Source organism: Hippopotamus amphibius, chromosome 9 (genome assembly GCF_030028045.1).
Source record: "Hippopotamus amphibius kiboko isolate mHipAmp2 chromosome 9, mHipAmp2.hap2, whole genome shotgun sequence".
NCBI classification, from domain to species: Eukaryota; Metazoa; Chordata; class Mammalia; order Artiodactyla; family Hippopotamidae; genus Hippopotamus; species Hippopotamus amphibius.
The window spans coordinates 119,763,433-119,776,460 of NC_080194.1; the positions used below are offsets into that span (position 1 = coordinate 119,763,433).

The 13,028-nt window shown below is 36.1% G+C and overlaps 1 protein-coding gene across 1 annotated transcript in view; it reads right to left on the reverse strand.

Moving 5' to 3' along the window:
• The window catches only part of LOC130861024 (phospholipid-transporting ATPase ABCA3-like), a 127,047-nt gene that overhangs the window by 38,661 nt on the left and 75,358 nt on the right, over positions 1-13,028 (reverse strand). The window contains exons 18-22 of the mRNA XM_057749528.1: positions 11,197-11,295; positions 10,155-10,323; positions 8,660-8,963; positions 3,359-3,615; positions 2,996-3,185 (exon numbers count right to left, since the gene is read on the reverse strand). Of these exons, the coding sequence (XP_057605511.1) occupies positions 2,996-3,185; positions 3,359-3,615; positions 8,660-8,963; positions 10,155-10,323; positions 11,197-11,295 (1,019 nt within the window). The remainder of the gene's footprint in view (positions 1-2,995; positions 3,186-3,358; positions 3,616-8,659; positions 8,964-10,154; positions 10,324-11,196; positions 11,296-13,028) is intronic.

Consider the following 13,028-nt stretch of genomic DNA (forward strand, 5'->3'; position numbering starts at 1 on the left):
TCAGTTGTATGAACTATTTATATAGTTTGGATATTTTCCCTTTATTTTTTAAATTTTTAAGAGATTTTATTGAAGTGTAGTTGATTTACAATGCAGTGTTAATTTCTTCTGTACAGCAAAATGACTCAGTTCTTTTCTCTATATCTGTGAATCTTTTTTTGTTTCATAGATATGTTGATTTGTATCACATTTTAGATTCCACATATAAGTGATACATGGTATTTGTCTTTCTCTTTCTGACTTACTTCACTTAGTATGATAATCGCTGTGTTCATCTATGTTGCGGCACATGGCATTATTTTATTTTTTTTGACAGCTGAATAATATTCCATTGTATATAAATACCACATCTTCTCTATCCATTCATCTGTCAATGAACATTTAGGTTATTTTCATGTCTTGGATATTGTAAATAGTGCTGCTGTTAAAGTAGGGGTGCACATGTCTTTTTGAATTAGAGTTTTGTCTGAGTAAACGCCCAGGAGTGGGATTGCTGGGTCCTATGGGTTCTCTTATAATTAGTTACTGTTATGGTTCTATCAGGAGTGGGGCCAGGGGCTGAGGGGCTGAAGTAGGAGCCCTGAGGGAGAGGGTTTCTCCCATGTATGAGGGCACTTTTTGCCTTGGGTTGGGACATGGCTGGGGCCTGAGGGCTTGGGGCTACACGTTTCTGCAGGTTTCACTTTTTCCTCACTTTGTGCATGTTGGTTAGAGGTTGGCTCCCTGTAGGAGGTATGGCCACAGAATTGGACCTACCACCTCTCAACTGTGCACAGGGATGTGCTCTAGTAGTGGCTGTCTTTGTCTTTGAACTAGCTTCACTTTCTCCAATGTGTGTTTAAGGATACACCAACTGGTGATGGCTGCCTTGGCTGTGGTCAGAGGCAGGCCCAGGGTCCAAACAGACTCTGTTCTCTCTAACTGTATGCACTCCCAATTGCAACAGGTAGCCTCCACCTTGGTGGGGAGTAGCACCATTGTCACAGAGACGGGAGCAGGAGCCCAATGCAGGTTGTGGGGGGAGGGGGCACACTGGGGAAATGCTCCCCAAGAGTGGAATCCCAGTTTCTTACAGCCCTCTGATAAGCCCTGTGGGTTTTCAAACGAGCTAAGGGTGCTTGTCTCCCTGGTGTTGGACTCCAGGCCTGAGGTGTCTAATGTGTTGCTTAAACCCCTCACTCCTCAGATCCCTGAGGAGTGTGATATCCTCCTCCTCTTCTATGTTCCCTGCTAGGGGAGCTAGTCCTGACAAGATATTTTTCCTCCCTTCCTTCCAGACTCTGTGTGGATCTTTATTTTTAGCCTTGGTTTGTGGAAGAGCTATTCCATTAGTCTCCAGGTTGATTTCAGTGTGAATTATTTATATGTAGTTGTAGTTTATGTAGCTGTAGTTTTTTTTTTTAAGCTCTTTATTGGAATATAATTGCTTTACACTGTTGTGCCAGTTTTCGAGGTACACCAAAGTGAATCAGCTGTATTTATACATATATGCCCATATCCCCTCCCTCCTGCAACTCCCTCCCACTCTTTCTATCCTGGCCCTCTAGGTCATCACTCATCATCAAGTTGATCTCCCTATGTTATGCAGCAACTTCCCACTAGCTATCTATTTTACATTTGGTAGTGTATACATGTCAATGCTACTCTCTCACTTCGTCCCAACTTCCCCTTTGCCCCCCACCCCCACCCTGTGTCCTCAAGTCTGTTCTCTACATCTGCATCTTTATTCTTGCCCTGTCACTGAGTTCATCAGTACCATTTTTTTAGATTCCATATACATGAGTCAGCATATGGTATTTGTGTTTCTCTTTCTGGCTTACTTCGCTCTGTATGACAGACTCTAGGTCTATCCACATCACTACAAATAACTCAATTTCATTCTTTTTTATGGCGAGTAATATTCCATTGTATATATGTGCCACATCTTCTTTATCCATTCATCTGTTGATGGGCATTTAGGTTACTTCCATGTCCTGGCTATTGTAAATAGTGCTGCAATGAACATTATGGTACATGTTTCTTTTTGGATTACGGTTTTCTCTGGGTATATGCCCAGGGGTGGGATTGCTGGGTCATATGGTAGTTCCATTTTTAGTTTTTTAAGGAACCGCCAAACTGTTTTCCATGGTGGCTGTATCAGCTTACATTCCCACCAACAGTGCAGGTTGATGTGTTCATGAGGAGAGGTGAGCCCAGGATCCTCCTACTTCACTATCTTGGCCCGGGCATCATTACTATTGTTCTTTATTTCTTCATGTGTATGTGAGTTATTGTCTAGTGTAGCTTGATTTTGAGACTGAAGGATTCCTTTCAGGATTTCTTACAGAGAAGTTCTGCTAACAGATCTAGTTGGTTTTCCTTTGTTTGGGAATGCCTTAATTTCACTATTTTATTTCATTGAAGTAACCCAGTATGACATCTATACTCTTAACAATTTTTTAAAAGTTATGTGCTTTTGTAATGTGTTTGTCTTTTTTTATTGAAGTATAATTGATTTACAGTATTGTGTTTTGTGTTAATTTCAAGTATACAGCAAAATGATTCATATATATTCTATTTCCCAGTCCTCTCCTATCGAAGTTCCTAACCAAAGGACTTGTATGAGTGATAACTACTTTAAAGCTAAGCTAGTGCTCAATAATGCCCAACCCTGAACTTTATGGAAGGAAGTTCACTGGAGAATACATCATAGATTGGAGAACTAAGTGAGGTAAGTGACTTTCCACCCTCAAAGAGATTTTGAGGTCAGCATAAATTGAAGAGAACATAAGTGGGGAGCCAGTCCATGAGGTCTTTGTGCTTTTGCAAAGAAAAGTTATTTTCTTCTAATGAAAGAATGTAAGACAGTTTCTACAATAAGACTTTTGTACTGTTTTCTAAGATGATGAGAAACGATAGTTTATCAGCAGAGTTAGGTTTGTGATATAATTAGATAATCAGAATTTTCCACGGGGTACAAAAGGAAAATGAGCTCGCAAGAAACTTTACCTAATACTCACTAGTAGTAAGCAGCAGGTAATGAAGAAGATGGTGAAATCCCACAGTAAAGCAGAAAGCCAGTACACAAGGACATAGACTCCACTCACAAACTGGATGTGCTTTGCCTTAGAGACTCTCTCAGCCACTGTCAGGAGACAAAAGCTACTGATCAAAAGAGCCATGCCAAAATGTACATTTAAGGCCATCTGGTATCCATTTGTCAACCTACAGAAGAAGGAACAAAAGTAGATATATCAGAAACTCAACAAAGCAGAAAATACACATTTCTATCAATAACTTTTCTTTAATCATATAAGTGTAATCATATATGGTGAAAGAAATGCATGTAAAGTGTAAAATTCAATTCTAATGAAAGAACAACATACGTTTCACTGCTTTTTTTATGAGTAGGACTTGGCTGAGGTTTATTGGAGACTGTTAAGGAGGCATTAGGGCCAGAAACTGACTTGAAAAGAACATTATCTAACATTGCCAGAGTCAGAGCTGGTGAATGGTATGCTTGATTGTTGAACAGAGCAGTAAATATTATTACATTTGTCTTCACCTCAATGGAAAACGCAACAGTGCATAAGTGAATACAATCTTCATTTTCCATCAAGTATTTCAGTAGGTCACCTAGGATAAGGAAACGATATTGGTCAGTTTATCCACAGTACTGATCATCTACAGTATATGTTGGGGAAGAAGAATAAATAATTGTATTTGGTTCTTATCCCTTTCAATATTCTGATAATAATATTTAAACATTTGCCATTCTCCCCAGCACTGTCTTCCATCATTAAATTCTAAGCTCTCTTGCTTCATAGTTTATAACCTAAACTCCTACTTCATGAGAAAACAGAGGCAACATGGTATAGATTCTCTCAACTTATCTATCGTAATCTATAAGTACTTCCACTTACAGCTTTTATTGCTTATCTTACAGCAGAAAAAGCCTTCCTCTGAGAAAACAGAAAAGCTGTATAAAAAGTAAGAAATAACCTATTTGAAAATATTAGATATCTAGGAAAGCAATTAACATTTGCAGGCCAAGACCCTGGAAAAAATAAAAATACATTGAAGTGAGCCAAACATTCTATACCTCTTTTTCTTTTGAGGTAATTTAGATTTATAAGTGGTGGAAGTGACTTGGTAAATCCGCAGGCTTTTAGTAAGGTCCATGAAGAGATATACCCTCAGAGTAAGAGTGAGTAAGATATAGACCAAGCCTTGCAAAAATTTCAGCCCAACCTCAAATCACTTAAATCCCTGCATGGATTTAGATATTTCCGTAATCTCACCACATGCAAGAAGTGACGTTAAACCTCCCCTGGAGAAAATAACTTCATTAAGAATCTTTATAATTTTATACACAATATATGACATTCAATTAAAAAATTACTAGGTATACCAAAATAAAACAGAACCAAGAAGAAGCACAGATAATAGAAACATATGCACAGGCAAAGTAGGTATTAGAGAAAGAGAAAATACCAGAGAACTAGAGTCCATAGAAAGTGTCAAATATTGGTGTTAGATTTGAAAAAAAATTAATTAGAATTGAGAATTCAATATATAACTTATAGCAGGTTTGACATAAATGAAGAGTAGAAAGTAAACTGGAAGTCAGGTTGATTAGAAAATACCCAGCCTAATTCAAAAAGATACATGCACCCCGGGGACTTCCCTGGCAGCACAGTGGTTAAGAATCTGCTTGCCACTGCAGGGGACACCAGTTCGAGCCCTGGTCCAGGAAGATCCTATATGCTGCAGAGCAACTAAGCTTGTATGCCACAACTACTGAGCCTGTGCTCTAGAGCCTGAGAGCCACAACTACTGAAGCCCATGTGCCTAGGGCCCCTGCTCTGCAACAAGAGAAACCACCACAATGAGAAGCCCGCATACCACAACTAAGAGTAGCCCCTAATCACCACAACTAGAGAAAGCCTGTGTGCAGCAATGAAGACCCAACATAGCCAAATCAATCAATCAATAATTAATTAAAAAAAGATACATGCACCCCAATGTTCATTGCAGCACTATTTACAATATCCAAGAAGCAACCTAAATGTCCATCAACAGAGGAATGGATAAAGAAGATGTGATACATTTATACAATGGAATATTACTCAGCTGTAATAAGGAACAAGATAGTGTCATTTGCACAGACATGGATAGACCTGGAGACTGTCATACAAAGTGAAGTAAGTCAGAAAGAGAAAAACAAATATCATATAATATTGCTTATATGCAGAACCTAGAAAAACGTTACAGATGAACTTATTTGCAAAGCAGAAATAGAGACACAGATGTAAAGAACAAACGTATGGATACCAAGGGGCTAGGGAGGTGGGATGAATTGGGAGACTAGGATTGACATATATACACTACTATGTATAAAATAGATAACTAATGAGAACCTACTGTATAGCACAGGGAACTCTACTCAGTGCTCTGTGGTGACCTAAATGGGAAGGAAATTTAAACATGAAGGGATATATGTATATGTATAGGTGATTCACTTTGCTGTACAGCAGAAACTAACACAACATTGTAAAGCAACTATACTCCAATAAGAAATGAAAAAAAGAAAGAAAGAAAATACGCAGCCAAAATTACGAGAGAGAGGATGGAATACAGGAGAGAAGACATAAATTACCAATATTAGGAATGACACAGGGGAAATCACTACAGATCCTGCAGTCATCAAAAGGATAATAAAAGGACACTGTGAATAACTTTATGCACATAAAGATGACAACTTAGATGAAGTGGACCATATCTCCAAAACACAACAAACTACAACTTACCCAATATAATAGATCACTTGAAAAATTATAACTATTAACAAAATTTAATTCATAAATTAAAAATCCCCCCCCAATAAATCTTCAGGCTTGGATGTTTTCACTAGAGAATTCTACAAAATTTCTAAGGAAGAATCAATGCTAATTATACACACTATCTTTCAGAAAATAGAAGAGGGAACATTTCTTAATTCATTTTATAAAACTAGTGTTACTATGATAGAAAAACTATACAAAGACTGCACAAAAAAAGTTAGAGACCAATATCCTTTATGAATATATATGCTAAACTCCTTAACAAAACATTTGCAAATAGAATTCATCAAATAAATGTAACAGGAATTATACACCATCACGAAATGGCGTCAATTCCAGGGATGCAAGATTGGTTCAATATTTAAAATTCAATCAGTGTCTTCTACCATAGGCTGAAGAAAAAAATCGCATAATCATGCTAATCTCTGCGGAAAAAAATCTGAGAAAAACTCCATACCTACCCCTGAAGAAAACTCTAAGAAAAACAGGTATAGATACAACTTCCTGAATTTCATATAGAACATCTACAAAATCCCTATAGTGAATATTATCCTTATAGTGAAAGACTACATACTTTGCCCCTAAGACTGTGAATAAGAAAAGAATGTCCACTCTCACCACTCTGATTCAACATCATGTTGGAGGTTCTATTAGGTGTAATAAAGCATGAATAGGAAATAACAGGCATACACATCACAAAGGAAGACATAAAACTGCTTTTATTTGCAGATGACATGATTTTCTATGTGGAAAACCCTAAGGAATCAACAACAACAAAAAATTCTAGTTTATCAAGACTGCAGGATACAAGATAAACATACAAAAATCATTTTCTATACACTGGAATCTATACACTAGAACATGTGGACACCAAAATTAAAATATGGTACATTTACATTCACTCAAAAAATGAAATACTTAGGTGTAAATTTAACAAAACATGTATAAGACTTGTATAATGAAAAGTATGCAACACTGATGAAAGAAATAAAAAAGTTCTAAATAAGTGGAGTCACGTATTATGTTCATGGACTGGAAAATGCAACATACTAAAGATGTCAATTCTCCCCAAACTGATATACAAATTTAACCCAGTTCTTATAAAAATTCCAACAAAATGTTTTGTAGATATAGACAAGCTTATTCTAAATTTTATACAGAAAGTCAAAGGAACTAAATTTTTTGAAAAACAAGAATGAAGTGGGAAGAATCAGTCTACCAGATTTCAAGCATGGTATTGGTGAAGGAACAGATATATAGATTAATGGAATAGAATATAGAATCCAAAAATACTCACACATATCCAACTCATTTTTGAGAAAGCTATAAAATAATTGTCGTCAGTCAACAAACGTTGCAGAAGCAGTATGGCATCCATAGACAATTAGACGTCATAGGAACAAAATTTAATCTTGACCCACATCTCAGTTTATACTAAAATTAGTGTCAAGTGGATCATGAACTTAATGTAAAGTGTAAAACTATAAAACTTTTAGAAAACTACAAATCTTTGAGGATAAAGTCTTCAGGATCTAGAGCCTGGAAAGAGTTTCAGACTTAACACCAAACACAAAATCCACTTGAAAAATTAATAAATTGTACTTCATCAAAGTAAAAAAAACCTCTTTTCCTGCAAAACCCCTGTTAAAATGATGAAAAGACAATCTACAGTATGAGTAAAAATATATAAGTAATTATCGAAACTCAACAGTAAAAGAAATCATCCATTTAGAAAATGAACAAAAAGACATGAACACAGATTTCACTGAGGATGAAGAGTGGCAAATGTGCACAAGAAAAGATGTTAAAATGAAAGTGAGGGAAAGGCAAATTAAAACAACAATGAACTATCACTACATACTTATCAGAGTGGCTAAAGTAGAAATAAAATAGTGATAACGCAAACGCTGGGGAAGACTCAGAGTAAATGGATCACTTGTACATTGTTGGTGGGAATGTAAAAGGGTGCAGCAACTTTGGAAACCAGTTTGGTAGTTTCTTCAGAATCCAAACATGCGACTGTTCTATCAACTAGCAATTAAAATTACAATCCTGGGCATTTATCCCATAGAATTGAAGACTTAGGGTCACACAAAAAACATATACACAAATTTTCATAAAAATTTATTTCTGAAATCAAAACTTTGAAAAAAAAAAAAACCCGGCAGATGTCCTTCAATGCGTAAACTAACCGTGGCATGTCCATATTATGGAATAGCACTTAGCAGTAAAAAGGGATGAATTAGGGATGCTCATAGCAACCAGAGAATTATGTTCAGTGAAAATGACAATCCCAGAAGGTTACATATCATATTATTCCATTTTTATATCATTCTGGAAATGAATGAGCTATGAAAATGGAGAAGAGCTTAGCGATTGCCAGGGATTAAGGAGGGAATGAAGAGAGTAACAGGAGCGATCCTTGTGGGGGTGGAACTGTTCTGTATCTTGACTGTATCAATGTCAATATCCTGGTTGTGATATTACACTGTAGTTTTGCAAAATGTTACCATTGGTACATAGGAACTCTCAGTATTATTTTTCACAACAGCATAATTATCTAAAAATAAATTTTAATTATAAAATCAAATTCAGCATTATTGGTTGTTACCCTCAACAGCAAATGCCTTGTAGACATCCCACAGCCAAAGTGCCTCCACAAATAATTAACTTTTTGAGAACAGTAGCCTTAAAGAGGACATTTCTAGACTCTAATTTACCTGCCTCTATGAAATTGTTGATTAGCAGGTAGCCAAATATATAGTTAAGATCTTTCTTTGTAAGTCACACAATGAGATCTTTATCTAAGATATCCTTTTTTTCTTAACGAGCCTTACCTTGCACTTCCTTAAGTGTTTGTTTTTCAGCCTCTAGCATACTCTTAAGATGTTGCAAGAAAATCAGAGTCAAATTAGAATTCCCAGAAATAGATACAGGCACAATAGTTTGACCATATTGACCCAAATCCATTAGTCTGGGCTTATCACCAATATTATGTGAAAAAATATCAGCCTCTGAGAGAAGAAAGATAAGGGAACCTAGAAGTGCCAGTATCTGCATCAAAATTAGAGTCCAGTTGCGCCAACTGAATATTGCTCTCTTTATGAACATGGCATGGAACTGCTGGTGGTAGAGGGTGCACTAAAGAAAGGAGAGAGAAACATAATGTTACAATATTCACAGACCTAAAGTCATTCATGTTGAAATTCATTAAGATGAAGACTTAAGAATTTTATGGTACAAGATACGTAGAGTTTACATAAATAATACTTGGCATAGAATCTAAGTATAATACATGATAGTATGATCAGTCCTTTGTTTTTTTTTTTTTTATTATTATTTTTTTTGGGGGGTACACCAGGTTCAATCAACTGTTTTTATACACATATCCCCATATTCCCTCCCTTCCTTGACGCCCCCCCTCGAGTCCCCCCCACCCTCCCTGCCCCAGTCCTCTAAGGCCTCTTCCATCCTCGAGTTGGACTCCCTTTGTTATACAACAACTTCCCACTGACTATTTTACAGTTGGTAGTATATATATGTCTGTGCTACTCTCTCGCTTCCTCTCAAGTCCTTTGTTTTTATAAGGCTTGTTTTTGTAAACAAGGCTTTATTGAAACACAGCTACCCCCATTCATTTTCTGTATGGTCTGTGGTTGCTTTTGTGCTGCAACAACAGGGTTGAGGGATTATGACAGAAACTATATGGCCCACAAAGCCTTACATATTTATTATCCCTTTGCATAAAGTTTGCTGACCTCTGCTATAAAGTATTAGATAAAATGTTTAAGCTCTGGCTTTTGATATAACACATATACAATCTCAACAAGATGAATTTCCTCAGGCTCCTGATTGTCAAGAAAAACCAGGGTGCTTTATAGGAGAAATGTATAACTAGGAGAATAAAATAAACACTAGGCTACTAAAGGAGACTTCATATGCTTAGGATCATACTGATTAGGGAATGATTCTTGATGCAGCATTAGTTTCCATTGCAAAAACTTAAAATACTGTGCATGCTTGATTATTAAAACTCACGCTCACTCCAGGTTCAATGAACTAACAAATTTTTGGATTATCAATTTGAAAAAAAATTTAAAACAGGAAAAAAAAACACCCCAAGGAATAACAATGGTGAGAGTTAACAACTGAGATCTTTAGATTTATCACTTCTGCATTAGGAAATTAATCAGGTTGTGGCACACACTGCTGTAGCTGGTTGGGTCGGCAGTGGCTGAGAAAGCCATACTCCTTTTGTTCAAGTATCAAAACAAAATGTACCTCTTGCACCCCAACAAAATATACATCAGGTTTCTTAGCAAAGGTGCTTACTCCAGTATTAAACGTAATAACAGGGCTTTCATTCATGGCAGAAGAATCTGTGCTCTCATTTCTGGACATATTCCTATTCTGGTTCTTGATTGAGATTTTGTTCATTTGGGAAGGAGAATGAGGTTGGGTAGCTTGGATATCTGTTTGTGAGTCTTCTGTATTACTGACCCTACAGCCAAAAAATAAAGTGAAAAGCATTTCATTTCCACTCTATCACAATATACCTTGGTTGAAGAATGTGAGTCACAACACCAACTCAGAAGAGTCCTTGGTTTTCTTACTGACTGGCAGGAGCACTGCATGGAGGCATCATGGTAACTATGGTAGAGCAGTGGTTCCCAGACACCAGTCACAGGGCTGCTGCCAGACCATAGTAAATTGAGGAAAACAGGGGCAATGTAATGAGGATTTCATTAAGGTGAATTCATTCGGTTTAAGGATTAGCAACTAATTCACTTTGGGCAAATTAAAATATCAATTTCTTTATAAAATGAGGGTAATAATATTTCTTTCACTGCTTTTTTTTAAAGCTCTTTACTGAAGTATAATTGCTTTACCCTGTTGTGCCAGTTTCTGCTGTACAACAAAGTGAATCAGCTGTATTTATACATATATCCCCATATCCCCTCCCTCTTGAGCCTCCCTCCCACCCTCCCTATCCCACCCTTCTAGATCATCACCCATCATCAAGTTGATCTCCCTGTGTTATGCAGCAGCTTCCCACTAGCTATCTATTTTACATGTGGTAGTATGTATATGTCAATGCTACTCCCTCACTTCATCTCAGCTTCCTCTTCATGCCTCCCCCCCCACGGTGTCCTCAAGTCCATCCTGTACCTCTGCATTTTTATTCTTGCCCTGCCAGTGGGTTCTTTCACTGCTCTTAATGTAACAACAACAACAGAAAAAACTGTCAGTTTCCTCTCCTCATTCCTCTTAGATTTCTAATGTGTAAATCTGAAAGTTTGATGAGTTTACAAAGGTATTTAGATGTGGTCCTTTTCCCACAAGGTTTTAATTTTATCTATGCCTTGTTGCTCACCTAAGGTAGACTTCTTCCATGGTAGTGATAGAGGCACCAAAGCTAGCTATGCCCAGCTCTTTCTGTCTCTTTTCCAGATCAGTAAACAGAGCTTCAAACCTAGAATTAAATAAGAATAAGAATAAAAGAAGGAGAAGAAAAAGAGAAGGAGAAGGGGCAGGGAGGGGGACGGAGTGAGGAGGGAGAGGGGATGGAAGAAGAGCAGGAGAAGGGGGAGAAAATGCTAGCACCAAATCAGAAGATTTTCATATACATATATTTATTATATATATATATTTATTCTAAAGTGATTTCCTCTCATCAATGGAGAAAATGTAGATCTTTCTTTACTTCAATGCTGGTAAATCAGAAACGTGGGATAAATGAGAAGAAAGAAACTAATAAATTGCTATAGCAAATTGCTTCCCACTCTACTTAGTTCTTGGATACACATAATTTTGGTCTTCTAATAAACTAGTAAAAGACTATATGCTGATAACTCTAGCTAGTTGATATGAGTTAAATTATCACACATTTATACATGCTACCGTTTCTATTATTCAGTAAATCAAAAAATAAAGTTCTATTCAAATTAATGGGGAAAAAAAAGACATTCAAAAATAGCAAATAGAGTAGGTACAGTAGAAGTTGAAGAGAACCATATGATTCAATAGCCAAGAAAATCTATGGAAACTAAGCCAGATGCGATGTGAGGACATCAAGGTTTTTAAAGAACACTTTTCCTGGTAATATTTTATATTATTTCACATTCAAAATATTACCTTTTCCAGAAAGCTCCAGGTCTCAAAACATCTACTGTATTCCCACTGAGGAGCAACTGAACCTGTCTTGGCACACTTTGTTTGGGGAACTCAAAATTCCCCCTTTTGGAATATCTATCAAAAGTTCCTCCAAATTGACTGTTTTCCATTCAGTTCTGTCTAGTTATGGACGTCTGCTCTAATCTTTTACCTTTAAGTTATGTAGAAAAGATACAATCTATCTACATCATAGCCCTTCAACATTTCAAGTCTATTTCCTCCAATGCGTCTTCATTTCTAATGTATGGCTCTACTAGGAGTCACCCATATTTTCTTTTTTCTTGTTTATTTGTTTAGTTATAAAATGAATATGTGTATATCATACACAATTCAGAAAATGAATGTATGATAAAATAAAAAATCATCAAAATACCACCTCCCATAGATAATCACTGTTAATATACTAAAATTTTGGCACATTTATTTTGCCTTTAGTCAATATATGACAAAGTTAGAATTAAACTGTGTTGCTTCAAAATGCATTAATATAGTTCAAAGTGGAGATAATGATCCAGCAACAGTTTTATTAATAAATTACCGTATGAAGGTGTGATAGAATAAGATCTAAGTAACATGCAGATTTCTCCACAGTTATCTTAAAAATGAAGAAATCCTAAAAGTACTATGATAAAACGTTGGCTGAAAAATGCTGGTAAATGAACAAAACAAGATTCAGAACATTGTTATGAGAGGATTTCATTTCTATTAAACTAATTATTATTATTGTACAGTTGTCAAGTGATGTATGTGATGATCCTGAAAAATATACACCACAGTTTCCTGGTGATTATTGCTGTGGGGAATAAGTGTGCGGGACTCTTGCTTTCTAATTTGTACAATTCAGGAATAAATGAGCTTTTTGATTTTTGTCATCAGGAAATCACATGTAGATTAGCAAACTCTAGGCTGTTTGGTGATTTTATTACTATCACAAAGTTAATAACAAAAAATAATAATAGATAAATTAATAAAATTAATTAATAGATAATTTTATGTAATTATTATATAAATAAATTAAAAAAATTAAAGTTA